A 27,341-nucleotide genomic window follows, 5' to 3' on the forward strand; every position below is an offset into this window, starting at 1 on the left:
GGAGGCCAGAGCCCTGCAGGTGGTGGCAGTAGGGAGAGTTTGTGGTTCCCCACCTCCCCTCAGATTCTCTTTGGCCTCTGTTTGCACCAAGTCTTGTGATTAACTCAGGCCCTGTTCCCCACTGTGCCCCTCCTCCCGCCCTCTGAGCCTGAGTCATTATATTAACTACCCTCAGGGAAACAGACCCTCTCAGTTTTGGACTCTACTTCCCCTCAGCGTGCTGCTCTGTGATGGCCTTCAGATATGTGCTCCTCCTCGGCGGTGAGTAGGGTATTTGGGGCTGGGCAGAAGCTTGGCAGGTGCACGGAGTCCCTGGTAGGCCAGGCTGAGGGTGGTGGTCAGCACCTACAGCTCTCAGGAGGAGCTGAAGGCCAGAAAGAGCCCAGTGTACGGGTTTGTTCAGGAGGGGTGGCTCGGAGCCTGGAGGGATGTGGACCCGAACACGGATGAGGGGACAGGGATTCGTGAGCTCTGTACATGCAGAGATGGACAGCCTCTCTGCAGGGCCCCACTGTCTAAGGCCTCCCTTCTCCCACTCACAACAGCCCTTTAAAGTCCTACCCAACATGCTTTTGAGAGAGTAGATCATAAAAGTCACCAGGGAGGGGGAAAAGTTGGGATGCCCCCTCTCTGGGCCTGCATTTCCTCTAAGTCTGCATTTTCAGGTGGGCAGTCCCATTACTACTAAGAGGATGGCCCATAATTTGAAAGCTATGGCAGGAACATATTCACATATCATTTAAAAATCAGATTATACCAATTGTGGTAATGTACACTTGTTATCCTAGGACTCGGGAGGCTGAGGCAGGAGAATCATTGTAAGTTTGAGGCCAGGTTGGGGTACATAGTGAGTTAAAGGCTCGCCTGAACTACATAGCAAGATCTTGTCTCCAAAATAAGAAAGAAAAGTCAGATTTCACTTGGTCAACAAGTGGGCAACTAAAATGGACACTTCTTGGAAGAAGTACAAATGATCAATAAATACACGCATAAATATCCAACATCTCTGGCCGAATGTTAGAGAAATGTAAATGAAGGAGAGGTTTCATCTTACTCCAGAGAGAATGGTTATCCACAAGAAGCCAAGTAATAACAAATGCTGCTGAGGCTGGGGGAAAGGGACCCTTCTACATTGCTTTTTCCCCATCTGCTCATCTTTTATTTTTTATTGGTTCATGTTTGCAGGACATAATGATTATACTCATGGTGAGGATTGTTACATAACCCACCTTAATTCTTTGTATGTCTCCTGCCCCTCCCGTCCCTCACAGCTGCATTTCCCCTAACCCTCTTCTCCTTCTCTCCATCTCATTTTTTTCTATTACCTATTTTTTATTTACAACCATTGTGGAAATCAGTATGGAGAGTCCTCAAAAAACTAAAACTAGAAATTCCAGTTGATGCCTCTATTCTTTTTCTAAGTATTTCCCCCAAAGAGTTAAAGACATCATATTACAGAGATCCAGGTATAGTCATGTTTATAGCAACACAACTCATATAGTTAAATCTTGGAAACAGTCTGTATGACCATCAGGAGAGGAATGGATAAAAAGAATGTGGTATTTATACACAATAGAATGCTATTCTGCCATAAAGAAGGATAAACAAGTGATTTGTAGGAAAATGGAGGCACTTTGAAGCCACAATGTTAAGTGAAATAAATCAGACACACAAGCTTAAACATCAAATGATTTCTCTTATGTGACAAACCCAAAATATAAATAAATAAAAGAAACATTAAGAAAGAATTCTTGCAAAAGGGAAGAGGAAAACTCAAAATATAAGTAAATAAAAGAACCATTAAGATAGAACTCTTGCAAGAGGGGAGAGGATTAAGAAATGGGGAGGGGATGGAGATTAAAAAATAATTAAGATACGTTATGTACATGAACCAACTCCCCACAATGAATGTAATCATTATGTATAGCAAACATGTACTAATAAAAAAGATGGCAGAAAATTTTAAAAGTCAGATAAGAAAGTCAGATTTCATGCAAATACCCAGATTTTCTGTAGAAATGGGAAGGTCTGGCGGATTGGCGATTGATGGTCCCTTTAGGAAGGGTATGAAATCTAAGAGCCCATCATTCCATGGTGCTCACTTCCACCCACTTTACTCACATGGTCACCTGCCTTGTCCCCCGGGCACTGGGGACTGACCCCCTTAATATTCTCCCATTTGTCAGATCATAGGAGCTCTGTTTAGGCTCAGAAACAGAATCAGAAGAGGGAGAATGGTGTAGTATGTGAACTCCCTTGCACACGGCCACAGTAGGGTCCTAGCTCCCTAAATGTCTGACCTCTGTCCAGAACCCCAGTGTTGCTCTATTTCTCTGTCACCAGTTGGCTGGATGCTTAATCCCCTTAGAACTTTCCTATTTGGGGGGCTGGAATTGACCCTTAATCCAGGGATAGCAGGGAATTCTAGAAGAGTGTAGAGGACAGATGGCTGCCCAAGATATGGCGGAGTCAGGAAAAGCCCTTGAAATGTAGAGTCACCCCTGAAGCTTTTGAGATTGGCCACCAGCAAGAGGAGCATGAGCAGCAAAGGATCACGAGGGCAGGATAGAATCTTGACTTGCTGTATCGTGCAGTCAGCCAACAAGGAGTAATTACACAGCCTCTGAGGCTAGTCACTGCTCCAGACACTGAAAAACAGGACAAAGCCCTCCCTTAGAGCCTGGCACCAAGACAGGGGACAGATGAGTACACAGAATCCATCACAGACTTTTAAGTCGGCTCTTCAATTTGGACCTTGGAGTCTCTGTGTCATGAGAAGGCGGAGGAGGACAGTCTTTATCTAGAGTGCCCTGGACCAGTGCCCACTCAAATTTTAGTGATTCCCCTTTTATTCTCAGGCGATTTCAGTTTAAATAATTAATTTCACATTCATTTTATTTTTAAGAACATTCCTGATCTGACATACCAGGTGGCAATTGGTCGAATTTCAGATCCTGAATAGCCTTTGTTTTTTTTTAATTAAAAAAAAGATTAAGATAAAAGAGGACATAACAAAACAGGTCAGAACAGAACAGTTTAAGCAACATAGTGTTTCACCACAAGACAACCCGACATAACGGTAGCTACTATAGTGTCTCTTTCCTTGAAATAATTGACTATACCTTCATACACTATAATATCAAACATAAAAAGACAGTGTAAAACCATTCAAGAGAATGAAAATATTACAGGGTATTCAGAATCAACTAACAGAAAACGAGCAAAGGTTACTATATTATCTCCTTGTCTATAAAATATTTTGTTTATACTATCACATATAATAAAATACAATAAGTACAACATGATAAAACCAATGGAGAAAGAAGAACAAAAGCTTGGTGGGACTTCAAAACCAGATGATATTAAATCTTCACTAGCTATTATAATGTCTTGTTTTCTTCAAAATAGCTGTTCATACCAACACAGACAATAAAATCAGACAACCCAGAATAAAGCCATTCCAATTAATGAATGAAAACATATAAGGCTTCAAAGCAATATAATGGGGAATCACGACCTGCAAGTGTTTGAAATGCCCTCTGATGAGCTGTTTGCCGGAATTGTTGCCCTTTGCATTGGGGTTTGATTATTGGGTGGGTACAAAGGGAGAGAGATGAGAATCACACAGGTGGCAAATCAGGGTGGGAACCAAGGGTAGCATGGGGCTGGGTATCAGGAGAAAAAGGGCTAGAGGAGGCAGGCCTCTCTGATTACCTCCACCTCCACTTCTCTCCATATTTCTCAGCAATAGCTTCTTATCATGGATTCAACTTGGATGTGGAGAACCCCATTATCTTTCAAGAGAATGCAGCCGGCTTTGGGAGGACTGTGGTTCAGTTTGGCGGATCTCGGTAGGCTCCTCCATACTATCTTCTTCCCTATCCTGGTCCTGCTGGCAGGGAGCTGTTGGTGGTGCTAAGGGAGGTGTCTTGGATGAAGGGTAGCCTGGGTGAGACCTCTTCCCATGTTTCTTCTGAGGCTCTGATTCCACCATCTACTCTAATCCTGAGCCCAGAAAAGGCCACGAAACTTTGGTCCACACTCAGCCTTGAGGAGGAGACTTTGACTCTGTCCTGCAGGTGGAGCTTCTTGAGTGACCAGTGATTTTGCACCTTCATTTGTTATACTTGAAGTTTAATGCTCTGCACTTGGGCTCTTGAAATTCTTATTGATTTTATCTTTGCATTTGTGCTTTGCACATAAAGATTGATAGGAAGATAGAGATGTGCTAGGGGTTTGGGATCTCGGTTCACAAGCAACTTGGCTCCTATCAACTTCCTGGGGAGGAATTTCAGCTCCCAGGGACTGCTTCTGTCCTTGTCTCCTGGTGTCTTGTTATTTTTCTCACTGCTGAGGCAAAATACCCAACACCCTCAGTTTAGGGAGAAAAGGTTTGCAGAGGTTTCAGTCCATGGTTGGCGTGGCAGTCAGGCACTGCAGAGGAGAAAGAGTTTAAAGTGGAAAGAAGCAAGTAAGGGGACCTTAGCATCCCTTTTCTGTCCTTTTTATACTCTATCTAGGCTACTGGGATGAGGGTGAGGCCAAATCAACCAGTGGACTGATTTAGTAATCACACATCGTTAATCCCCACATAACACACTCTAGATTCAGTAACCTGTGAAAAGGCCCTGCCTATGATTGCATGAGACTTTGGGGAGACATCTAGACATAAGCCATGACACCTGCATGAATTGCACAAGGCCAGGGTCAAGAGAACTCACTCTGTGAGTATTCTGGAGTGTTACACTAGCAGGCAAAAAACATCAGGATAGAGGAAGGGAGACAGAGAGACTCACATTTTTCTTGTCTCAGATATGGGGACTCGAGGAGTTCAAGTCTCAATGTGATACAGGTATAACCGAAGTATGGAGGCCCAGGAAGGGAGGGGATGAAACCAACGAGAGGAATTCCAGGAGGCTCCACTGAGAAAGTGAGCCAGGAAGACACCCACACTTTCACCTGGCCAAGAAGGAGCTAGAGAGGCCACTGAGGGGGAATTGCATGTACCTCTCCTTTCCTTGACCAGCTAGCTGGTGGGCTGGGGGGATGGAAGCAAGTGCAGGTGTCAGAGTTTTGGTTTTTCTTTGTTTTGCAATGTGACATTCAGACTGAAGTACATGTGTCTGAAGGGTCCAACTCAATGATACTTTTGTATGTGTATATCCATGGTAACTTCCACTTAGATAAGGGTGCAGGTCTGCTCCTGTGTACCTCCTCACCTCCTGGCCACCTGACACCAAACAGATGCAAAGGTAACCACTGTTTCTATTTCCATCACCATCAATTTGCTACTGGGCCACATTTAAAAAAGAAAAGAATGGAAAACATTATTGATTACTGTTTACTAGTATTTGCATCAAAGTAAAATACACAAAGAGTGATCAAAAGTGATGTGTGTTTAAATTTTAAAAGTTATTACAGTCAAAGACACATTGCCATTGACCTCCCTCAAAATATTTTTGTTCACTTTGATCACACTTGTTTCTTCATTCTTGCCATTTTCTGAAGCAATTCGGGAAGTCTTGTTTCAAGAGTGTCTTTACAAGCCATGATCAAAAATATAGCAAATGCTGCTGCCATCCAGTGGAAAGGCAAGCTTGTAAAAACATTATGGTTGTCCTCATCCATCTCATTCATGGAATGTGGCATTGTGATTCTTCCGGCTCTTCCCAAAAGTCAGAGTGACATGTGAGTTAAAGGTTTTGCATCAATTCAGGACATCCAAGCAGCCACAATCTCACAATCAAAGACACTCATAGTTGGTAACATTCTGATCACTGCAAAGTTATTATTTTTCCTGTTTTTGTTGAATCATAATCCAAATACTGAAAAGATTGTGTCTACCAGTAAAGGGTAAGTTGGGTAAAGAAAAAACATCCTGGTGAAGCGTTTGGACTTGTCTAGTATGCCAGTGGGCTCCAAACGATTCTCTCTAGTCATCATTTCAATTTTCATCAGCAAAGTCAGATGTCTCATAGGTCATGATGTGCAGAGCCAGCAACTTCCTGTGCAGGGGCGGCCATCCAGAAGGACCTTTGTGTGTCCACTTAACTAAGCTTGGTGCAGCTACTTAACCCAGCTCAGCATGTCTAGCTTTCTCGTCTGGACAAGGAGGTTGTTGGTGGTAATAAAATGTTTCCAAAATTAGATAGAGCTGCTTTATATTGTTCATCCAATTTAAATTGTTTACATTATATTTAAATTTGTCCAGTTATGTAAACATCGACATTTTGGTTTAAAAGCTTATGGTTTCAGGAATTGTTCCATTTAACTTGAGGTGATTGTTTCTTGGGTGGTTCAAACCAAAAGTGCTTCAGGAACACAATGCACTTACCCATGATTGGGAAATGCCATTGTTAAACGTCTTATACCTTTAATTTAAATTAACAAATATTTATTGACCATCATCTATACAAGGGTCATGACATATATTTTCTCTCTCTCTCTCTCTCTCTATATATATATATATATATATATATATATATATATATGGACATACAAAGCAATCAGTAGTGATTTGTGCTAATTTACAAAGAATTTCAGTCAGGGAGAGCCCTATTTGGGAATTCTCCCACCATTTTTGCTTTTAAATATTTCTTAAGGAGGGGGTAAATGTTTAAAAATGTAAAGCGTGTGTACACCCCAATATACACACATATGTACGCACACCAAAAAGCAAACACATGCAAACCCTAGTTGCGGTCCTTAGGGACAGGCGGGTTAAACTCGGGCTCTGATTTCTGAATAGCTCTTCCAGCAGCAAATGCCAAGAATTTCCCTCACCAAATTTCGCATCGTCATCAGAAGATACTTTCTTGCCCCAAAGTGCTGCGGTTCCTACCCTCACCCTGTTTGACTGTGTGCCATGACTGTGCCTCCAGACTCGTGGTGGGAGCACCCCTCGAGGCAGTCACAGTCGATCAAACCGGACAGTTGTACAGCTGCGGGGCTGCAACCGGCTCGTGCCAGCCCATCTCTGTGCGCAGTGAGTGACCTGACTTGGGTATTGGGACCTTCAACTCTCCTTGCTCGACCTATGTGTGCTCCCTGAAACGTTTCCAGCCCCATTCTCCCCTCGTGAGTGTGACCTGGGGTGTCTGCCCTCTCAGTGCCCCCAGAAGCCGTCAACATGTCCCTGGGCCTGTCCCTGGCAGCCTCTACTAACTGCTCCTGCTTATTGGTGAGTTTCCTGGGACACAGTAGGGGGCTGGAGGACGCCAGCAGGGAGGGAAAGGTAAGGAGGTGCTCTGGGGAGTCCTTGCTTACAGGTCTATACCCCCAGGCCTGTGGCCCAACTGTGCACAGACCTTGTGGGGAGCATATGTACGCAAAAGGCTCCTGCTTCCTGTTGGGCTCCCATCTACAGACCATCCGGACAGTCCCAGTGGCCCTGGCAGGTAGGTCCCTTGGGGACAGAGATTCCCTGGGGAGCACAGGCTGGCACAGAAGAATGAGCAGGGTGTGTTGAGGCCATCTCAGCGCCTGGGCCCAAGTCCTTCTTCTGGAGGTCTGAGCTTGGCTAAGTGGAACCTGTTAATCTGGGAGGAGGATCGGAGGAAGCTCTAGCCTGGGTTGGGGAGGAGCCTCAGCTGGTGAGGGGGAAAGTCCTGATGGGAACAGAGGGAACCTGTGCAGGTACACACACACGTCCTGCATTTCAGAAGAAAGACTGTGATGGGGTATGTATGCAATAAGGACAGTAAGTCCACGGAGAGGAAGTCAGCTGTCCATGGTTTGTGGCTGACTATAGGGTTTCCAGACTAACCTTCCCCTGCGAAGGGGAGCAAAAGGTAGAGCTATGGAGGGTGTGACACACGATTCTGTGTGGGCCAGTATCTTTCAGCAAGAGCAGGGGGTCTGGGGCATCTGTCTGAGAATCAGTCTGCATAATAGTGGTGCCCAGCTTGGAGATTTTTTGTGTGTCATGAGCAATAGCTTCATTTTCTGGGCTGCAGTTTCCTCATTAGTGACATGGGCTTAATCATCATGGTAGTTATAAAGATTCGAGGATCTAATGATTCCCGCTTGGCACATAATATGCCACGCTCTTCTGACTACGCTTCCCGCCATGTGTTTGGACCAGCCGGAAGTACAGATAGCTGGCCTAAGGGGATTCCTGGGGCCACTGGAATGTGGCTGAGAATAATGCTTTAGACACAAGGCACCACGAAGCCAGGTGCAGCAAGCTTTAGCCAGATTTGGAGCAGCAGCAGAAACACTCTCAACCAAAGTGTGAGAGCAGAATGTGTACCGGAGAATAGAATGAATGAGGGGTGGCCGAGGCTCTTGGATGGGCCTGTCTGAGAATCCACAGCAGGTGATGTGACATCTGTGGAACTCAGCAAGCAGGAGGTCTTGTAAAAATGAACGCAGAAGCATAAACCTGGGGCAGGCAAGGCAGGTGCTGATCAGAATGGAAAGGGCTTGGGTCCACTGAGCATAGTGCCAGGAAGTGCTGCGGTCCTGTGGCCATCACCTTACTGCACCCTCACAAGCCCTCTAGGTGGTGAGCAGCATCGCGCTCATTTAATAAATGAGGAAATTTTGATTCACAACAACAAGTTCCTACTGACAGCCAGAGCTGAGAGCCTGAGGCAGCCTCTCCCCACTGCCTTAGTCCTTTTGGAAAGGTGCTCAGCTCCATCCAGGCACCTGTCAGAAGCCCAATGGATACAGCAGGAGGAGATGGTGAGAAATATTGTGGGAAATAGAGGAGGAGGGTGGGATTTCATTATACAGCTGAAAAAGTGGATACAAATGCAAGATGTCAGCTGCTCAGGGGAGCACCTGAGAGCTTTCAGCCTGCCATGCAGATGTCTGGATTTTCTAGTCACTGGGGAAGCAGAAAGGGAAGTGACCTTCTGGGGTGGGGAGGGGAAAGGCCTTTTCTCTTCTCTAGTGGTGAGAGGCGAGGTACTGCAGCTCTGTGGTATGTTCACACCTCAGTGCTGTGGTGGCCTAGTCTCCCAACACCAGAGCAACACAGGATGTGGGTGCTGGTGGTGGCACCAGCTGGGTCTTGCATACTGGTCAGCAGTCCCTGCATGAGTGTGGGCTAGTCTACAGTGGTTCACTTTTCTGTTACTGTGGTGTGTCTTTCCCGTGATAGTGTGATCTCACAGATGGTATCTTTTTTAAAGCTATGGGTTTAAAGTCAGATATCCCCAGAAAGAGATGCTGAGGTTCATTTGGGAATGTTCTCGGGAGCAATATCAATCAGAACATGATGAAGCGGGCCTGGGCCAGGACGAGATGAACAGTGGTGCAATTCTAGCAGAGGCCTTAGCAGACCCTGGGGAGATTGATACCAGGGATAGGAGGGTGGAACCTTAGGAGAACAGCTCCCTTCTGCCTAGTGTAAGTCCCATAAAGGGACTTGGCAGAAAGCCACTGGCAGCCAGCTCCACATAGGTGGGAATGAATGCCTCAGCTTTGAAAGGGGCCGTCTGTTGGCATTCACTGTAAGTGTATCCTGCAGGTCCAGAAAATGCCCAGCATGTGGTGATGATGGTGATAACAGTTAATGCTTATGATGGGCTGGGCCCTGGCTTAAGCACCTTTTATCATATTATTTAGTTTTATCCTTTAATAATCCATTATATTAGGTACAATTCTTATCCTCATTTTACAGATGGGAAATTAAAGCCCAGAGAAACCAAGCAACTTGCTTGAATTCACCAACTTGAGTTAACTGGCTGATCTGGGCTTCCAGGTCAGGCACTCTGGCTCTGGAATGTGTACTCTGAACCATTTACTAAACTGCCTCTCTGTGTGCTCTGTAGCATCACCAGTGTATGTGTTTCCTAAGGATTTGTTCCTAAGGATGACTGTGTAGCCCACCTGGCCCTGTGCTCGGCTTCTTCTTTCATTCTTCCCAGGCCATGTGGGAGGAGGAGAACAGCCTGGACTCTGCTGAAGGCGGATCTCTTCTGGATCTGGATCTCTTCTGTGGGTGGGAAGGCCAAGACTGGCCCTGTGACTACTGAGCAGGAAGGGGTTCAGCCATCTCCAGGGCCCTTCATTTGGATCTCTGACTTCTCTCTGCCTACAGAGTGTCCAAATAAAGAGATGGACATTGCCTTTCTGATTGATGGCTCTGGCAGCATTGATCAAAGTGACTTTAACCAGATGAAGGGTTTTGTCAAAGCTGTGATGGACCAGTTCAAGGACACCAACACCTTGGTGAATGCTGGGCACTGAGGTCTGGGGAGGGGAACTAGGGTCCGGGATCAAGATCCCAGGCAGGGCCAATCTGAGCCCTGACTTAGGAGGTTCCTCCCTCCACCTGGCACATTCTATTTAAAATACTGAAAATATTTTAAAATAATGTTAGAGATTGGGATATAGCTCAATGGTAGAATACTTGCCTGGCATTTCAAGGCTGTAAGTTCAATCACCTGTATATAGATATAGATACAGATACAGATACAGATACAGATACAGATACAGATACAGATACAGATACAGACACAGATACAGATAGGGATATAGATACAGATACAGATACAGATACAGATAGATACAGATACAGACACAGATACAGATAGAGATATAGATACAGATACAGATAGATACAGATACAGATACAGATACAGATACAGATACAGATACAGATATAGATATAGATATAGATATAGATATAGATATAGATATTTCCCCTCCAAAATCAGAAGTTCATTAAAAGATATAACTACCTTAACACATCCTGAGTGCTGGGACTTCCTCTTTGGTCTTTGCAGTTCTCCCTGATGCAGTATTCAAACATCCTGAAGATTCACTTCACCTTCACCCAATTCCAGAGCAACCCAAGCCCTCAGAGCCTGGTGAAGCCCATCGTACAACTGAAAGGCCTGACATTCACAGCCACAGGCATCTTGGAAGTGGTGTAAGTTCCCCTTCTTGCTGACCCTCGGAGGTGGCTGCCACCCCACTTCCTAATACTGAGTCAGTGAAGCTCTTCTGAGAGGATGTGGGGGCCTCTGGAGAAAGGGGCTGAAGTGGGATGTGGAGGCTGCAGGTAGTTTTCTCTGGAATGCTCCTGGCCTCTCAGTGCTAGCTTTCCCTGGTGCGGGAGTAGACTCCTCTGTGGCTGTATTTCCTCTTTGCTTGGATCTGGAAAGGCAGGACCTTAGTAGCCTCCAGGGCCAGCCAAAGGCCTGGGCTTTGTTGGATTCAGACACATCTCAGTTCCTATCCTTGTTCCCTGCTGGTTACTTGAGTAATCCTGGGAGTTACTGATTTTACTCTACTTCTCAGTAAACTTTCAGAGGAGAATAAGCCCACAAGTTAAATGAGCTCCCAATTGTGAGGTGCTCTGTCCTGGACATACAGGAGGTGCTAGATACATGACCAAGGGTTTAATTCAAAGAATGGCACAGCCCTTCTGCTTCCTGAGCAGAGACTCAGGAATTATTATCAAACGTCTTCTTTGTGCATCTCTTACCACGCACCAGTCCCCATCCTGTCCTTTCTAAACCCATGCAGAAAGTGGCTTCAGCCATGGGGTTAGAAAGAAGATGTGGAGCTGGGCTGAGTGTTGGGATCCTTGGCTTCCTGCACTCTCCTGGGAGCTGGGACTGACATGTGGTGGGATCATTCCACATAAGAGATGCTCTGAGGCAATGCACCCCCTTTACTTTGGGGTGCTTTTCTTCTTCAAACACTAGCCTCTTGGAACTGGACAGCCAGAAGGCAAATCTGTGTCCTGGGAGTTCAAAGTCACACAGGTGCATCCTCCTTTTCTTACCCTGTAAAGTTCTCCCAGTGCTGGGTTCTGGAGGGAGAAGTAGGTGAGGCAGGGGCAATAGTGTATTTTTCATAAACTCTTACCCTTATACGGGGCATCCATCCCTCATCCCAGAATGCACTGTGTCTCCCAGCAGCCTCCCTGCTCCCCAGAGTCGAGCCAATCTTAGAATTAGACTTGGTCACAGACTTTTCTTTCCCTGATCCTTTCTTATTTTTTGAAAGAAGCTTCATTATAAAAAAGACAAAATTTTGATAGCATTAAGGAAACTTTTTTCCTAAAAAGTATTACAGTCCTTCTAGATGACTGCCTTACAGTATTTTAGCAACAAGAAAGGACACGAAATGAATCAATGAATCCCACCACCTGGCATAGCACAGTTTCTGTCCTTGCTTTTATTCATTTATTCTGAATTCTCACAATCAGGTCAGGAACTATTTTTTAAAAATCTAGTCATATAACTGGTTCCATATTTTGCCATGATTTTCATTGTCTCTGTACTTTTCAAAAAAGATGTAGGTCAAGATTTGCCAATCCATTCCCTGATGGTTGTTTTCAGCATTTGCTCAGCACACGTGTGTATATGTGTGGTCTGAGTTTACAGAGCTATGTGAGCACATATAGTGACAGGTTAACTGTTTCTGCTCTTGTCTAATTAATGCTCCCCTGTAGGCCAGTCACTAGTGTAAGTGCTTGACCTCAGTTAATCCTCCAAATAACCTGAGACTATTTGTTTCTGTTATCTATGGTTGCTTAAATTAAGTTATTGCCAAATTAAGTGGCTTCAGTAATTTAAGAAGCAGCTCTTCTTATTTTTCACAATCCCAGTATGAGGAATTCCGTTATTTTTGCATAGTCTCTCATGGGGCTGTGGTCAGAGATCTGAGGCCAGAATACTGAGAGCTTTGCTCAGATGGCTGATGGCCAGGAAGCACGGGCTGGACGCCTGGGCGTGTCTCTTCACATGGTCTCTTGTGGCCACTGCATTGGTACCTCCAACAAAGAAACCAGATTCCTCTCACTGTGGCTCAAGACTTCCAAAAGTGCAAAAGCAAAAGACACTGGGGCTTTTTAGGCTCACAACTGGCATGATATCACTTTCACTGCATGCATCTTATAAAAGTGAGTCATAGAACAGGGCAGGTTTATTATGGGAGGACAATCATCTGAGGTTCATTGGGAGCCATTATTTTAGAGATTAGTTATGGCACAATTACTATCTGTATCTTGCATAGAAGGAATCAAAGGCTCAGAGAGGCTAAGCACATTACTCCAAGTCTGCCTAACTCCAGAGCTTCTGCTTTGAACCTCCTACGAATGACATTTAGTTGTAGACAGAATAATTGGTAAAAATGAGTTCCTTTATTGTTGTCTTACTAATTATTGTCAATATGAGCTTCAAAAAAAGCTGAATGGTACTATCAATGTGCTTGATAGAATCTGGCATGTCCTGGTATCAAGATTTCCCAAGTTCTCAGATGAGCTGCCAGGGCAGCAAATGATGTTACTTCAGAATCGATCGTATCTCAGTAGAGTTGTTTTCCATTATCCCTCAACAGGAAAGAGCTATTTCATAGCAAGAATGGGGCCCGCAACAGTGCCAAGAAAATACTCATTGTTATCACAGATGGGCAGAAGTACAAAGACCCCCTGAAATACAGTGACGTCATCCCCCAGGCAGAGAAAGCTGGGGTTATCCGCTACGCCATCGGGGTAGGATCTTGTTTTCTTTGCTTCCCTAGACTCGGCCTGCACGTCAGCCAGGTGAAGGGCTGCTAGGTTTCCCTCTCCCAGCTGCCTTTGTGCTGTAGGTGGGAGATGCTTTCCAGGAGCCAGCTGCCAGGCAGGAGCTGAACATGATTGGCTCAAAGCCCTCAAAGAACTATGTGTTCAAGGTGGACAACTTTGCAGCCCTCGGCAGCATCCAGAGAGAGCTGCAGAAGAAGATCTTTGAAGTCGAAGGTACATAGCATCAAGTTTGGTCCTTGGAATTGAAGGAGTCCCTACCCTACCCATTCACCTCCTAAAATCTTGATGGCCCATCCCAACTCACCCCAAACTGCTCCCAAGAACTGAGCCCCAGCTTGATTCTCCTCTTTTTTTTTTTTTTTCGGAGTCTTTGGGATCTCACAGCTTTGGAGACCCTAAGTGACCTGTTTCCCCACAGGAACCCAATCAAAGACAAGCAGCTCCTTTCAGCTTGAGATGTCGCAGGAAGGCTTCAGTGCAGTGCTCACAACGGTGGGTGGATAAATAGGTCTCAGGTATCAGTTCGGGGCCAGTTCTGGACTGACAGCTGAGATTTAGAAGTCAGCAAGCAGCAACTGCAGTCCTAAGTTCACTGCCTGAATGAGGCGAGGTATCAGGCAGTGCAGTGGTGTTGGGATGCCCAGCAGAGGAGAGGCTGGCTGAAGTTCCAGCTCTTGTGGAATGCGTATTGGAGAGAGCAGAGATCACAAACAGAAGACTTTGGGCTGTACTAAGTGCCGAGGTAGAGAAAAAAGACGGTCAGCAAAAAAGCATTGGTGAGACAGGGCCAACCCTGGAGAAGTCTGGGGAAACATTGCTGTAGGTAGAGAGAAAAGCAGGTGCAAAGGCTGAGGAGGTAGAAGCAAAGTTTCCCTCTGAGAGAGATGGAAAGGCCAGCCTCTAGGGCTGGTGCTTCCTGGTCCCCAGCTGAGCAAAGTTTTGTGTCCTGCCTCAGATCCCTGACCACAGCCCCACGAGAAACTGTGCAAGCACAGTGCATAGCGGAATGGGCCTGGGACAGTAGGAAAGGAGGGGGCTGGAGCGGTGGGAAGGACCAGATCACATGGCCAGAGAGGTGACAGTGCCAGGAGGCTTTCTGAAAGTAGACGGATGTTTGAAGTATCCTGACGGATTTGTTTCAAAATAATTGGGCTGAAAAAAAAATAATTGAGTTGAGTGGGGAGTGGTAGAAATGAAAGTTACTGAATTGATCACTAAAGCCAGACATTTCTTTCTACTTTTGTATTTGTTCTAAATTCTCCATAGTGAAAAGTTTTAAAAGGCAACAAAGTATACAGAGGAGAAAATAAGTATTATTTCCTGAGGGCGCTGAGGAAGGCCTCTAAGATTTTAAGGTTGATTCTTCCAGAAAGAGGTGCTAAGAGAGGGGACGAGAGATGAGCAGGAAAAGGTGTGGTGGGTAACAGGTCGGATCGGGATGGTCCCTGTGCCACCTGGGGGCCGTGGGGATGGTTTCCTGCATGCCAAGGGGTTTGGGGGAAACAGATGCTGGGAGGGACCGGCAGAGCCGACAGGAGCAGGACAGGAGCAGAAAGGCAATGGGGAGGCGCTGGGGCAGATGGGCACAACGGCAGTGGCGGTGGTCTAAGAGACACTGGGGGCTGCACACAGAGCCTACTGGTGAGGAGTTCGGGGAAAGAAAAGAAAAATCAAAGTGATAATAAGAGTTGGGGCTGGGGATTTAGCTCAGCGGCATAAGCGCCTGCCTTGCAAGCAGGCAGTCGTGAGTTCAATCCCCGGTACCGATAAAAAGGAAAAAGACCAAAAGAAAAAAAAAAAAAAAAAAGAGTTGGGGTGGGTATTTCTGTGGGTCAGACTGTCTTCTTGCTCCAACCTGCTCAGCCTTGAAATTGTTTCCTCTCAGGATGGACCAGTTCTGGGGGCTGTGGGAAGCTTCGACTGGTCTGGAGGTGCCTTCCTGTATCCCCCAAATGGGAGTCCCACATTCATCAACATGTCTCAGGCGCATGTGGACATGAGGGACTCTTACCTGGGTGAGAGAAGGTGGGGGGATGATGGGACCAGCGAGAGGCGCATTGCTGGAGGAGGAAGCCTTGGTGCTGAGGCTCCCACCCTAACCCCAAGGTTACGCCACTGAACTGGCCCTTTGGAAGGGGGTGCAGAGCCTGGTCCTGGGGGCCCCTCGCCATCAGCACATCGGGAAGGTTATCATCTTCATCCATGCAACCAGGCAGTGGAGGCCACAAGCTGAGGTCACAGGGACCCAGGTTGGTATGGAGAGAGCCAGAGTGGACCGTGAGGGTGGGCTGGGTAGTCCATGGACAGAGAAGGAAAAGGTGAGGGGACTTTCAGGCCGTGGGGCAGGTTCTGGTGGTCTGGGATAGTAGACTGGTGCCTCTGACAGGGGCAGGCAGGATGACATGTGGCTCTGTGTTCAGATTGGCTCCTACTTTGGGGCCTCCCTCTGCTCTGTGGATGTGGACAGAGATGGCAGCACTGACCTGGTCCTCATTGGGGCCCCTCATTACTATGAGCCAACCCAAGGAGGCCAGGTGTCCGTGTGTCCCCTGCCCAAGGGGGTGAGTGCTGATGGGACCTGGGTTGGGGGGCATCTGCCTCGGGGAGCAGGGTTGCCTGGATGGGGCATGGCACTATTTTTATTCTTTAGCAAGACAGGTGGAGGTGCGATGCTCTTCTCCAAGGTGAGCAGGGCCATCCCTGGGGCCGCTTTGGGGCAGCCCTGACAGTGCTGGGGGATGTGAACGGGGACAAGCTGACAGACGTGGCCGTCGGGGCCCCTGGAGAGGAAGAGAACCAGGGTGCTGTCTACGTGTTTCATGGAGTCTCAAGATGGGGCATCAGCCGGTTCCACAGCCAGGTGAGGCCCCCGTGTTCAGCCGGTTTAGTTCCTCCCCCTGTGTCTTAGGTTCACTGGATGTAGCTTCTTGTCACACTGGCTTTAGAAATTTTCTTTGCCTTCCTTTTTCTTTGAGTAGTTTCTTACCTCAAATTCCACCACACGTAGTGAAGCACCAATCATCTCTTTTCTTTGCTTCCAAACAACTTCAGTCTGTTGTGGACAGCTTGATGGTTAAGAGATCAGGCTTTAAGAACAGAACTCAGATCAAATGTTGGGTCTCCCCAGCATCCGTTAGCAGTGTGGCCTTAGGCAAGTTACCGACTTAGCCTCTGAGTTTTAGTTTCTATGAGACATGAGGAAAGTTGGATCAAACCAACTCCCCAAACAAAGCCAAAAGACAGCTCCATTGGCTTCTTGCAAGGATAACTAGTGAGTATACTAAGTACTCTGTTCATCAAAGATTTAAGAATTTTAAAAAAGATTTATGAATGAACACAATAGGTGATGAATAAATGAATCTGTTATATTCCTATTGTTATGCTTTTACTTCCTGATGAAGAGTTAAAGAGCTCCTTTCTCTCTGTCATGGGTTCCCAGAGGTCCCTGCACTATTTACTTTCAACCCCTGCCTTTTCTTCTCTCCCTTTACATTTCTCTGTTCAGATCTACCTCATTGCATGCAATCAGCTCTTCTTGACTTCCACTTTTCCTGTTCTCTTCTGGCCAGCGGATCACAGGCTCCCAGCTCTCCTCAAGGCTCCGGTATTTTGGGCAGTCCCTGAGCGGGGGCCAGGACCTCACCCAGGATGGACTAGTGGACCTGGATGTCGGGGCCCAGGGCCAGGTGCTGTTGCTCAGGTGACAAATTCCTCACCTCCTACCCTTGCCTGCTGTGTGTTGTTTCCTCCCCGGGGGGAGTGTCTGATTCTCTGCCTCTGTCCATCCCTCTCAGGAGTCTGCCGGTGCTGAAAGTGGGAGTAACCATGAGCTTCAGCCCTATGGAGGTACCAAAAGCTGTGTACCAGTGCTGGGAAGAGGTGCCCACCACTCTGGAAGTTGGGGAGGCCACAGTCTGTCTCATTCTTCATAAAGACTCACTTGACCAGTTAGGTGAGTTTCTTCTCTAAAGATGGGCCGAGTCTCTGACTCAGGAGAGGCTCCCGAGGCTGTCTTCAGGCAGGAATTGACCAGGAATACAAATCTTACCTCCACTTCCATCAGCTGCTTGTATCAGAAGCCTGGGCCTTTTCTCTCCCCTTCTCCCTGCAGCCCGGCCTGCAGGCTGTCCCCAGAGTGTACCCTGCCCCTGCTCTCTCTCAGCCGCCCATGTCTATTCTCACACTTTTCAACCCATTTTCACAGAGGAACTAGACTTGATCGATCTAAAATGCAAGTCTTGGCTCCTCATCACCACTCCTAAGCTCCCCTAAACTGCTCCCCTGCACATTTACAGAGACACAATCCTTCCCCACAACGCTTTTTCTGATTTGGCCCTTCATTCTCTCCTCAATGCATCCCTACTTCTTCTGTCCGCTTTCTGTAAGTGTGACAGCCTTGCTCTGCCTTGGGGTCTTAACCCTGTTCCCACTGTCTGGGACGTTCTCCCTCTTTACCGTCCAGGCCAGAGTTTAGACATGGCCAAGCTTCCACGGCCTTAGGACAGCTTCCTTGGCCAAATCGGAGTTAGTGTGCTTCCTTTTGTGCCAACAGAAGATTCCACCCTTGTATTGCTCACACTATGACATTATGGCCAAGTGCTTGGCTCCTTTCCAAGCACTTGAGCTTCCCAAGGGCAGGAGCCACATCTACCTTCTCTATCTCTATCCCCAGCACTTGGCACAGTTAGTGACCTACAGAAAGTGCTCAGCAAATGTTTACTGCTGAACACAGAACACTGCAGGCTCCTTTTGCCTGTCCCTTTTCTGCTCCCTACTTCCGCTTCAGGTGATTTCCAGAGTTCTGTTAGTTATGATCTGACCTTGGACCCTGGCCGCCAGATTTCTCGCGCTGTTTTTGATGAGACCAAGAACTGGACTTTGACTCGAAGGAAAACCCTGGGGCTTGGGGATCACTGTGGAACTGTGAAGCTGCTTTTGCCAGTGAGGACTTCGGGGCTTGGAAAGGGGGAAGGGAGGAGCAGCCCACAGCTGGCTTGAAGGATCCCATCTACTTGCTGTCAGGGGGGAAGGGTGGGGAGTCGGGTTGGAGAGGGGATGGTTGAGCTGGCTCCGTGGTTTGGATGGCTGCTGTCTGGGTGCAGAAAAAGGGAAGGCTCAGTGGTGAGAAGGGAGGAGAATGATAGTGGATTTTGATGTCCTTTCTCCTTCAGGACTGCATAGAGGATGTGGTGAATCCCATCATCCTGCGACTCAACTTCTCCTTGGCAGGAGACCCCATTTTAACCCAGAACCTTCGCCCTGTGCTGGCTATGGGTTCACAAGACTTCTTTACTGCTTCTGTGAGTTTCCAGATGAAATCCCAGGGATGCAGGGGCTTCCATTATGTTTCTATGTGCTTAAGAACCCATTGATTGTCTACCAACCACACCAAACTCAAAACACCTCTGCCCAGTCATGAAAGTCCTGCCCAGCTTGGACCTCTGAGCACACCCCAGCAGGTTATATCCATATTACCCTGCCGTAGTCTCCAGTCCATTTTCTGCAGATCATCCCAGCTTTTCTCATTCCTACTTCTGGGCCTCCATTGTGTTTCCCATCTGAAAAACCATTCCTCCTTCTCTCCATCTGAAGGCTCTTTTGTAGTCTCCCAATGCCAACCTCTTCTGCCTCTGTTTGAAAACCACGCATAACAGTTCCCGTTTCTCTGTCTCCCACTTACACCGCGATCATAACACCCCCCAAATTTCACGATAGTCTGGTGTGTTGGAGGTTGTAGGTTCCTTGAACATAGAAACTATATCTAATTCTCCTGTAGTTCCCATTTTCCCCAAACTGCCACCTAATCCAAAATCTGTCCCATTGCTGCCACTTAATAATAATTACTGAATAATTGTTCCAGATTTGACTCAATCAAACTTTTTCTTCTGGAAGCAAAGATCTTATCATATCCTCCTTTAAATTCCAGCCTCTAAAGCCTATCTGACTCCTTGCCACTGTCTAGTAGAGTGTGGAAGCTTGGTTATAGGGCATAGTGCTTCAAGTGAGAGGGGACCAGAGGAAATTTACAGGTGGGGAGATAAGCGAATTTGCTGTTTTACTGCAGCTTCCATTTGAGAAAAACTGTGGACAAGACCAGCTCTGTGAAGGGGACCTGAGTGTCAGCTTCAACTTCTCGGGGTGAGCCCTGTTTCCTTTCCTATCTGAACTCTCCAGCTTCTGTGTCTCCCATCCCCATAGGATGAGAAGTCTTTGTGCTTTCCTTTAGCTGTCTTTTTTTTTAAACAAATGATCTTGACTGAAATAATGACTTGTGAGTTTCCATAAGCCTTCTCCTGCTCCTGATCCACTTCCAGTCCATCCCAGTTGAGTCACAATCCAAGTTTTGTCCTTCCCTCTTCAGTCTGCATACCCTGATGGTGGGGAGTACCATGGAACTCCATGTGACAGTGACTGTGTGGAATGAGGGTGAAGATTCCTATGGAACTGTGGTCAACTTCTATTATCCAGCAGGACTCTCCTACCGACGGGTATCAGGGATACAGGTAACTAGTTTCTTGGACTCTGGTTGGCTGCTCTCTTGTATTAGTCAGTTTTCTGTTGCCAGTAACAAGCCACCACAGACTGGTTGAGTTACAAACAAAGAAGGTTTATTTTACTTCACTATTCTGGAGACCACATCTAGTGGTAGCATTCTTGCAGGCAGTGTGGTACTTGGCATCACCTATGTGTTGGTCTAGTCTCTCTCCCACTTCCTATAAAGGTACTAGAATTCAATTGTGAGGCAATGACCTTATCTAATCCTAAGTACTTTTCAAGTTCCCACTCCTAAACCACCACTAAACACCACCACCAGATTTAGTTTCTTCCCTGTCACATAGAGACTAAATTTCCCAACAAAGATTAAATTTCAATGCAGGAAGCCTTGTTGTACACTCAAATTATATCTAAACCAGTGCAGACCTCTCCATTCTATAACTTCTAGGGTTATAGTGGGCTCTTTTTTCCTTCTTTTCTTTATGATCTCATACATTCAGAGTATATTAAATCTGTGAAGAGTTCAATGAATAATATTAAATAAACATTCATACAGTTACATATAACTGCTAGCATTGCCCAAAGTCCCTCCTCACCAAGCACCTCCCCCATCACAATCCAACCCTTCCCCAGAGGGAATCAGTACCCCAGTCCTGTGGTAATCATTTCCTTGTATTTCCTCATAGTTTTACCATCCACGCTGCATCCATAGATCATGCTGTCCGGTTTTGCTGATTTGTCAAATTTGCATGAATAGAAGCATGTTGTATTTTCATTTGTGTAACTTCTGTCTTTCTTTTAATGTTATATATGTGGGATATATCCATGCTGTTGTGCGTGGTTGTAGAGCACTTTCATTGTCATATAGAATCCCTTTGTATGAATGTAACACAATTTATTTATCTATTCTAAAATTGATGGATATTTGAGTTATTTCCTGATTTTGGCCATGATTGTTCTGGGGTATGCACTCTGGTGCATCTAAGTATATTTTAGAACATATATATTACACATGGAATTGCCGAGTCACTGGATATGTATATCTTCAATTTTAACAAGTAAAATCAAACCACTTTTAAAACTATTTCCCCGTTTACAATATATGAGAGTTCCTGTGACTTTCTGTCTACTTCAACACTTGGCATTGTCAGGTTTAAAAAAAATTTTTTTTTAGTAGTACATAATGAATAACAATCCTTGTGAGGAGTTGGTGCATGTATATAATATGTCTTAATAATTTTTAATTCTCTTCCTTTCCCTTTCCTCCATAGCATGACCCACTTCCTAAATGGAAACATCTTTCTATTTCCTACTATCTATGTTTTAATTCGCTCTTTATTTATATTTTGGGTTTTTTATATAAGAGAAACTATGACATTCTCTTGTCAGATTTTTTAGTTTTTGTAACTCTAGTGAGTAATAGTATTTCCCTACAATTTCAATTTATATTATTCTAATGGCTAAGGCTGAGCAAATGTACACATATTCCCTGGTCATTTAGATTGTTTTCTTTTGAGCCTGTTCACATTTTTTTTCTGCTGTTCAATTGAGTTGGTTATATTTTTTCTTATTGTTTTGTAAGAATTCTTCATATATTCTGGTTACTTATGTTCCAGTTATACGTGTTCAAATATCTCTCACCTTGCTTATCTTTTCAGTTGCCTTATAACGCTTTTCAATAAGCTGAATGTCTTTTTTATTGTGGTTGATTTTATCACCTTTTCCTTTATACTTAAATGTTTTTGTGTGTACCTTGTTTAAGAACTACTTCCCTTCCTAAGTTTATAAAATGGTTGTCTTTATTGTCTTCTGAAAGCTTTATAATTTTTGTTTTTTCACATTTAAGTCCTTAATCCAGCTGGAATTTATTTTAATGTATGGGATGAGGTAGGGATCCAACCCCCTTCCCTCCACCACGTACTGTATGGGTCAAAGTTCCCAGCATCTTTTATTGAAAAATCTGTCCTTTCCCCTGTGTGTTCTGCAATGCTATCACTGTTATATCTCAAGTCAATATATGCCTGTAGGTAACTTTCTAAAACTTATTTTCTCTCTCCCTAGAAACAGCCGCATCAGGGCTCATTACACGTGGCATGTGAGGCAGAGTCCCCTGAGAACGAGGGCCTGAAGAGCAGCAGCTGTAGTATCAACCACCCCATCTTCTGGGAGGGCACTAGGGTCAGTGCTTCTCCACAGGTCTTCACCTTTGTCCCGCTGCAGTCTCTTCCCTCACTCCACCAGCACCTTCCCTATCTGATCCTTTTCCACCCCGCTTCATTCTCCTTTAGAGCACCTTCACGGTCACATTTGATGTCTCCTACGTGACTACCCTGGGAAACAGGTTGCTCGTGAGAGCCAATGCAAGCAGGTGAGCCCAGCCTAGCTAGGGTGTGTCCCTCGTCCTCCAGTGTCATGGTATGGCTGAAGAAGACTCCTTTCCTAAATCCCCCCTGAACTGTGTTCCTTTTACTTTCTCCAGTGAGAACAATAAGCCGGCAACCAACAAGACCACCTTCCAGCTGGGGCTTCCAGTGAAATACATAGTGTACACAGTGATCAGCAGGTGCCTGGCCCTGGGTCCTTCCTTGGTCCTCTCACCTTCTTCCAGGTCCTGTACTTCCTGCTGCAACTCAGCTTGTTCTTTTGATGATAGGCATCTGTATCAGTCTGTTTTACTATAACTGACTGCCTGAGGTAAGGTACTTATAAAGAAAAGAGGTTTATTTAGCTCACAGCTTTGGAGGCTAACAGTCCAGGTCTGGTGAGCCCCTTGTCTACATCAGCTGATGGCAGGTGGTACCTCAATGACTGGAAGGTGTGCCAGAGGGTGAGATTCCATGGTGAGACATGAAAGCCGAGCAAGGGAGTGAGGCCAGCCTTGTAATCACTCACTAGCTCCCACCTCTGAAAGATCCCATCATCTCCCAGCATTGCCATACTGAGGGCCAGATTCCCAAGACATGAACTCTTGGGGATAAACTAAAACTGTATTCCAACTGTAGAGCAACTAAGCTATCCCCTTTGTTTCCTCCCATGGGGATGCTTGCATGGGTGGCCAGCCCTACATGTGTACCATAACAGAAAGGCCCACAGAATTCTTTCTTCTTCTCTGAACAGCTCTGCAGTTCATACACACCGTGTCCTCTTCCTCCAAAATCTAGGCTTCCTTTAACATCGTGCCAGTTCTTCCCTACGGGCTAAATGTGAATGTACTGAAGTGAAGCTACTAGGTTAAAATCAGGCTTTTTTGAGCACTCTGAATTGGGAGGCGTGTGCTCAGCAGGGTATGGCCAGTCACCACACACAGGAAAGGGAAGGTCAGGGTTCTATAAAACTCAAAAGTAAAGGTCGGGTTTCTAAAACACTCAGAGGAGAGAATAAGTGTAAGAAGTTGTTGGGCAAGTCTCTAAAAGCTGAAGGTCAAGGCAGACCACAGGGGAGGCGAGTGTGAGCTGTAGCCGTAGACTCTGAAAATGGAAGAGCAGCAGGCACAGCCGGGCTGGAAGTGCACACACTGGACTCCGCTGCTGAGCTTGCAAAGATGCTCACATGCTTGTAATTACCCGGAGTGGTTTTCTGTTGTTGCTGCTGAACTTACAAGGCAACCAGGGACAGGGAATCAAATAGTGCCACTGTCCACTTAGAACGATGATAAGACCCTGGGACAATGTGTGCATTTCTCTTCTAGCCACAGGAAAATACTTACAATAAGACCTTACATTTGCAAATACTTCCATGTCACACATTTTTTGCTCATGTGGGTTTTTTGCATGAAGTATTTTCCATATCTTTACATTCATTTAATTCTCCCAATAATTATATTGTTATCTTCATGGTTACCAAGCAAAAAGTCAAGAACTTAAATAACTTGCTCCTGTCATTTTCCCAGTAAGTCACAATTCATATGCCCTACAAAGACCCTTTGAGGGACAGAGTTCCTCTGTTGTGGCCCCCAGAGGCAGTGTAGTTAGTCTGGTTTCTCTGTGCTGGGTACTAGTGAAAATGCAGGTCCTCCTTGTCTGATTGAGTCTGCAAGCTTTAGACATTAAACTTTGAGAAGCAGGAATTATAGCTTAACTGTTAAATCTCCAAGACCTGGTATATGGCAAATATTTATTGAAAGAAGCCATGAATGGATGATGAATGGGTGAGTAGATGGATATATAAGCTCCTGTAGCCTGAAACACTCTGTCCCCTCTGTGGGCCTAAGTCCATGTACCATCTTCCTTCGTGTTCACTTACCTGCCCCAATTACTACATTTTCTTCATTGCCTTTACTAAGGAGTTCTTACTCCACTGTTTCCTCAGTAAGGGGGTGGCTGTCACTCCCTGGGCTTCTCCTAGGCCTATTTGTTCTGGCAACAGCCTCTGCAAGAATTACCTCAGTCCAGCCATGAATCTACTAAAGAAAGCGATGCGAATACCTTCCCCCCTTAATGTGTAAACATTATGAGGGGTGATGGTGTTTAAACTGGACCTTTAAGTAAAAATTTCCAGAAGGAGAGTGAGTAAGAACAAGGCAAGCAGGAGAAATAGCTTGGGCAAAGTCAGGGGTGTATGAAAGCGCCAGGAGGATTCAGGGGAGCGCTGGTACTTCGGCTGACTGAGGTGAAAGACATGCAGGGAGAGGAACCCGAGGCTAATGCAGACACTGGAGAGGTATGCGGGGACCAAAGTTACCTCCTGGATCTTGGGCCCAGGGAAGCTCTCTGCAGCAGCCTAGGGCACAGCTGGGGATAGTCTCAAGGTTGCTCTGCACTAACAGGCTCCCTCTTTCCAGGCAGGAAGAATCCACTAAGTACTTCAACTTTTCAACTTCTGATAAGAAGAGCAAGAAAGAGGCCGAACACCGATATCATGTGAGAAGCCAGGGCGTGTTCATGTCTGTCCTTCTGGGGTCTGGATAAAGTTGGAAACTGGTAGAAAAAGGTGCAGAAGACCTGGAAAGAAGTGGGACTGGGACTACAATAATGCTTGGCTTCAATTTTCTGCAGGTGAACAACCTGAGTCAGCGAGATCTAGCCATCAGTATCAATTTCTGGGTTCCCATCTTGCTGAACGGCATGACTGTGTGGGACGTGACTCTGAGGGCCCCTTCACAGGTGCCTGCCTGTCTTTCCTCTGTCCGCAGGCTCTGATCCCACAGTACCACACACACTCTTTTTCAGGGAAATATGATCTTCATGTGACTAAGTACTTCTCTCTCTCATTAGAGTCTCTCCTGTGTGTCAGAAAGGGAACCGCCCCAGCATTCTGACTTCCTGGCCCAGATTCCAAGGAGTTCTGTGGTGGTGAGAAAGGCCCTGAACCCCCAAAATAGGATCATTCCATATTGGGGGATACAGGAAAATATGTTGCTAGACTATAGTCATGCGGTATTCTGTACTTGTTCACCTATTCCCACAGTCCCTCCTCTAAACCTGACAGGCTTTATTTTCTCTTACAGTTCTTTTCTAAGTGAAGACCCACCTCAAAACTATTTCATTCTGTTCCTGTCCCTAGGACTGCTCCATCGCCGACTGCCTAAGGTTTCGCTGTGACGTCCCCTCATTTGGCATCCGGGAGGAGCTTGACTTCATCCTGAAGGGCAACCTCAGCTTTGGCTGGGTCAGCCAGGTGTGTGGCCCAACAACAGGGCTCCTCCCCCAGCTCCATCTTCTACTCCGTGGGTCTGTGCCTTCTTCAGGCCAGGACATTTCCTAAACCCTGAGCTTCCTCTGGAGCCTGTGCCCCACATTTCCCCTCCTCTTTTGCAGACGCTGCAGAAGAAGGTGTTGGTTGTCAGCGTGGCTGAAATCACGTTCAACAGATCCATGTATTCCCAGCTGCCAGGGCAGGAGGCATTTTTGAGAGCTCAGGTAGCGACTGCGTGGTGGGCAGTGGCTGGTCTGAGGGCTCGGGATGCTGCATCCGTGTGTTAGCTGGGCATCTGCAAGCCCAGAAGGAGGAGGGATGGAGGTCCCTGGGCAGGACAGTTGTCCTCAAGCACCTGAGTGCTTCTTCCTGTCACTACTTGGAGGAGAGTCTGGGGGAGGGAGGAATGGGAGGTGAAAGCTGGGGAATCTGGAGGAGTCCAAAGAAGGATAAGACCTGGTGCTTTACGACCTCTTATTCAGATGGAAACTGTACTAGAAGAATTTGAGGTCTACAATCCCATCTCGCTCATGATAGGCAGCTGCGTGGGAGGTCTGCTGCTGCTGGCTCTCATCACGGCCTCACTGTACAAGGTGAGTGTTTCATTCTGCTTCTGACACCACCAACAGCCGACCCCAGCCCTCCCACAATCAGGACAGAGTAGTGAGAACCCAGACCATGTGTCAAACAGGCCGAGGCACACATTTTGCTTCTACCACTTACTCACCGTTTAATATTAGGCAGGTTGCTTGACCTCTCAGATCGTGTTTTTCATTTTTGAAATGATAATAAGGCTTATACCACAAATTGGCCAAAGTGAAATCGAAATGAGACCCGGGTGTGTGTGCAAACCTGCTTGACTACAGAATCTATGTTTTGCTGTAAGTGATGATATATGTAAATATTGTACTTGGCACCCAACAGATCTCAGTGTGTGACAGCTGTTGTTTATGTAACCGTTTGGCAAACAAATTAGCTTGTTTCTCCCCTGCTTCTTTCACAGCTTCATCCTAGTTTTGACTTTCTTCCTTGCCCTCTTACTCAGTTTTTAAAATTTATTTCCTTGTACAGTTTGGTTTTTTCAAACGGCAGTACAAAGAAATGCTGACTGGCAAACCTGAAAACCCTGCCACATTCAGAGAGGAAGATGTCAGCTGTGAGGCCCCAGATTTGCCTATGTCCTAATAATCCACTTTCCCACTTATCTGCACTTCTGTGAGCTCATCCCGTCTCTGTATACTTCTGCTTTCTTGGGAGCAACTTCCGTACAGATCTGGACTGGCCCGAGGAACCAGTCTAGTGCTAAGCCACCTACTGGAGGAGTTGAAAAATTTTTACAAATTTTTAAATAAATCATCAAACCTTCTTCAGAGATGATCATCTTTTTACATAGGAGCAGGCATGGTGCCAGCATACATTTTCATGTGGTAAAACAAACAAACAAACAACAACAACAACAACAAAAAACCAGTTGCACGAAGTGAGGATGTGATACCAGAATTTCCTTGCAGGAAAGAGCTCTAACCCAGGGACCTCGCCGCTGTTCTAAGACTACTTGGTGGAATATCTTTGTGGGTATAGAAGGGGCCTCTCACTTTCTCAGGACCGTATGGCCTAAGGCCATCTTTTCTTGGTATCTATGAGTGGTATCAGGGGAGAGGTCAAAGTAGAAGTGTGTGTGTGTGTGTGTGTGTGTGTGTGTGTGTGAGCGCGCGCA

General features: G+C 46.1%; 1 protein-coding gene across 1 annotated transcript; it reads left to right on the plus strand.

Moving 5' to 3' along the window:
* Window positions 1–230: 230 nt before the first annotated feature.
* Itgad (integrin subunit alpha D) lies at window positions 231–26,987 on the plus strand. The gene is made up of 30 exons (XM_023560906.2): window positions 231–261; window positions 3,746–3,851; window positions 6,882–6,985; window positions 7,110–7,180; window positions 7,283–7,397; window positions 10,052–10,182; window positions 10,740–10,885; window positions 13,306–13,459; window positions 13,558–13,708; window positions 13,914–13,987; window positions 15,381–15,510; window positions 15,602–15,744; window positions 15,916–16,056; window positions 16,146–16,355; window positions 17,065–17,195; window positions 17,290–17,447; window positions 18,282–18,436; window positions 18,667–18,795; window positions 19,560–19,633; window positions 19,857–19,998; window positions 22,052–22,168; window positions 22,279–22,358; window positions 22,470–22,553; window positions 24,771–24,849; window positions 24,985–25,092; window positions 25,204–25,281; window positions 25,493–25,606; window positions 25,747–25,848; window positions 26,107–26,217; window positions 26,696–26,987. Exons 1-30 carry the CDS (start codon window positions 231–233, stop codon window positions 26,807–26,809), a joined length of 3,483 nt encoding a protein of 1,160 aa, XP_023416674.2. The 3' UTR covers window positions 26,810–26,987.
* Window positions 26,988–27,341: the final 354 nt, after the last annotated feature.

The sequence above is a fragment of the Cavia porcellus genome, unplaced genomic scaffold (genome assembly GCF_034190915.1).
Source record: "Cavia porcellus strain 051 isolate PalLab524CR breed Dunkin Hartley unplaced genomic scaffold, mCavPor4.1 scaffold_16, whole genome shotgun sequence".
Taxonomy (NCBI): domain Eukaryota; kingdom Metazoa; phylum Chordata; class Mammalia; order Rodentia; family Caviidae; genus Cavia; species Cavia porcellus.

Excerpts from the sequence above, each read along its gene's own strand:
- Itgad (XM_023560906.2), top strand. The coding sequence starts at position 231 with ATGGCCTTCAGATATGTGCTCCTCCTCGGCG. Across the intron at positions 15,511-15,601 it reads CATGAGGGACTCTTACCTGG|GTTACGCCACTGAACTGGCC; the intron begins GTGAGAGAAGGT and ends CCTAACCCCAAG. Across the intron at positions 19,634-19,856 it reads GTCAGCTTCAACTTCTCGGG|TCTGCATACCCTGATGGTGG; the intron begins GTGAGCCCTGTT and ends TTCCCTCTTCAG.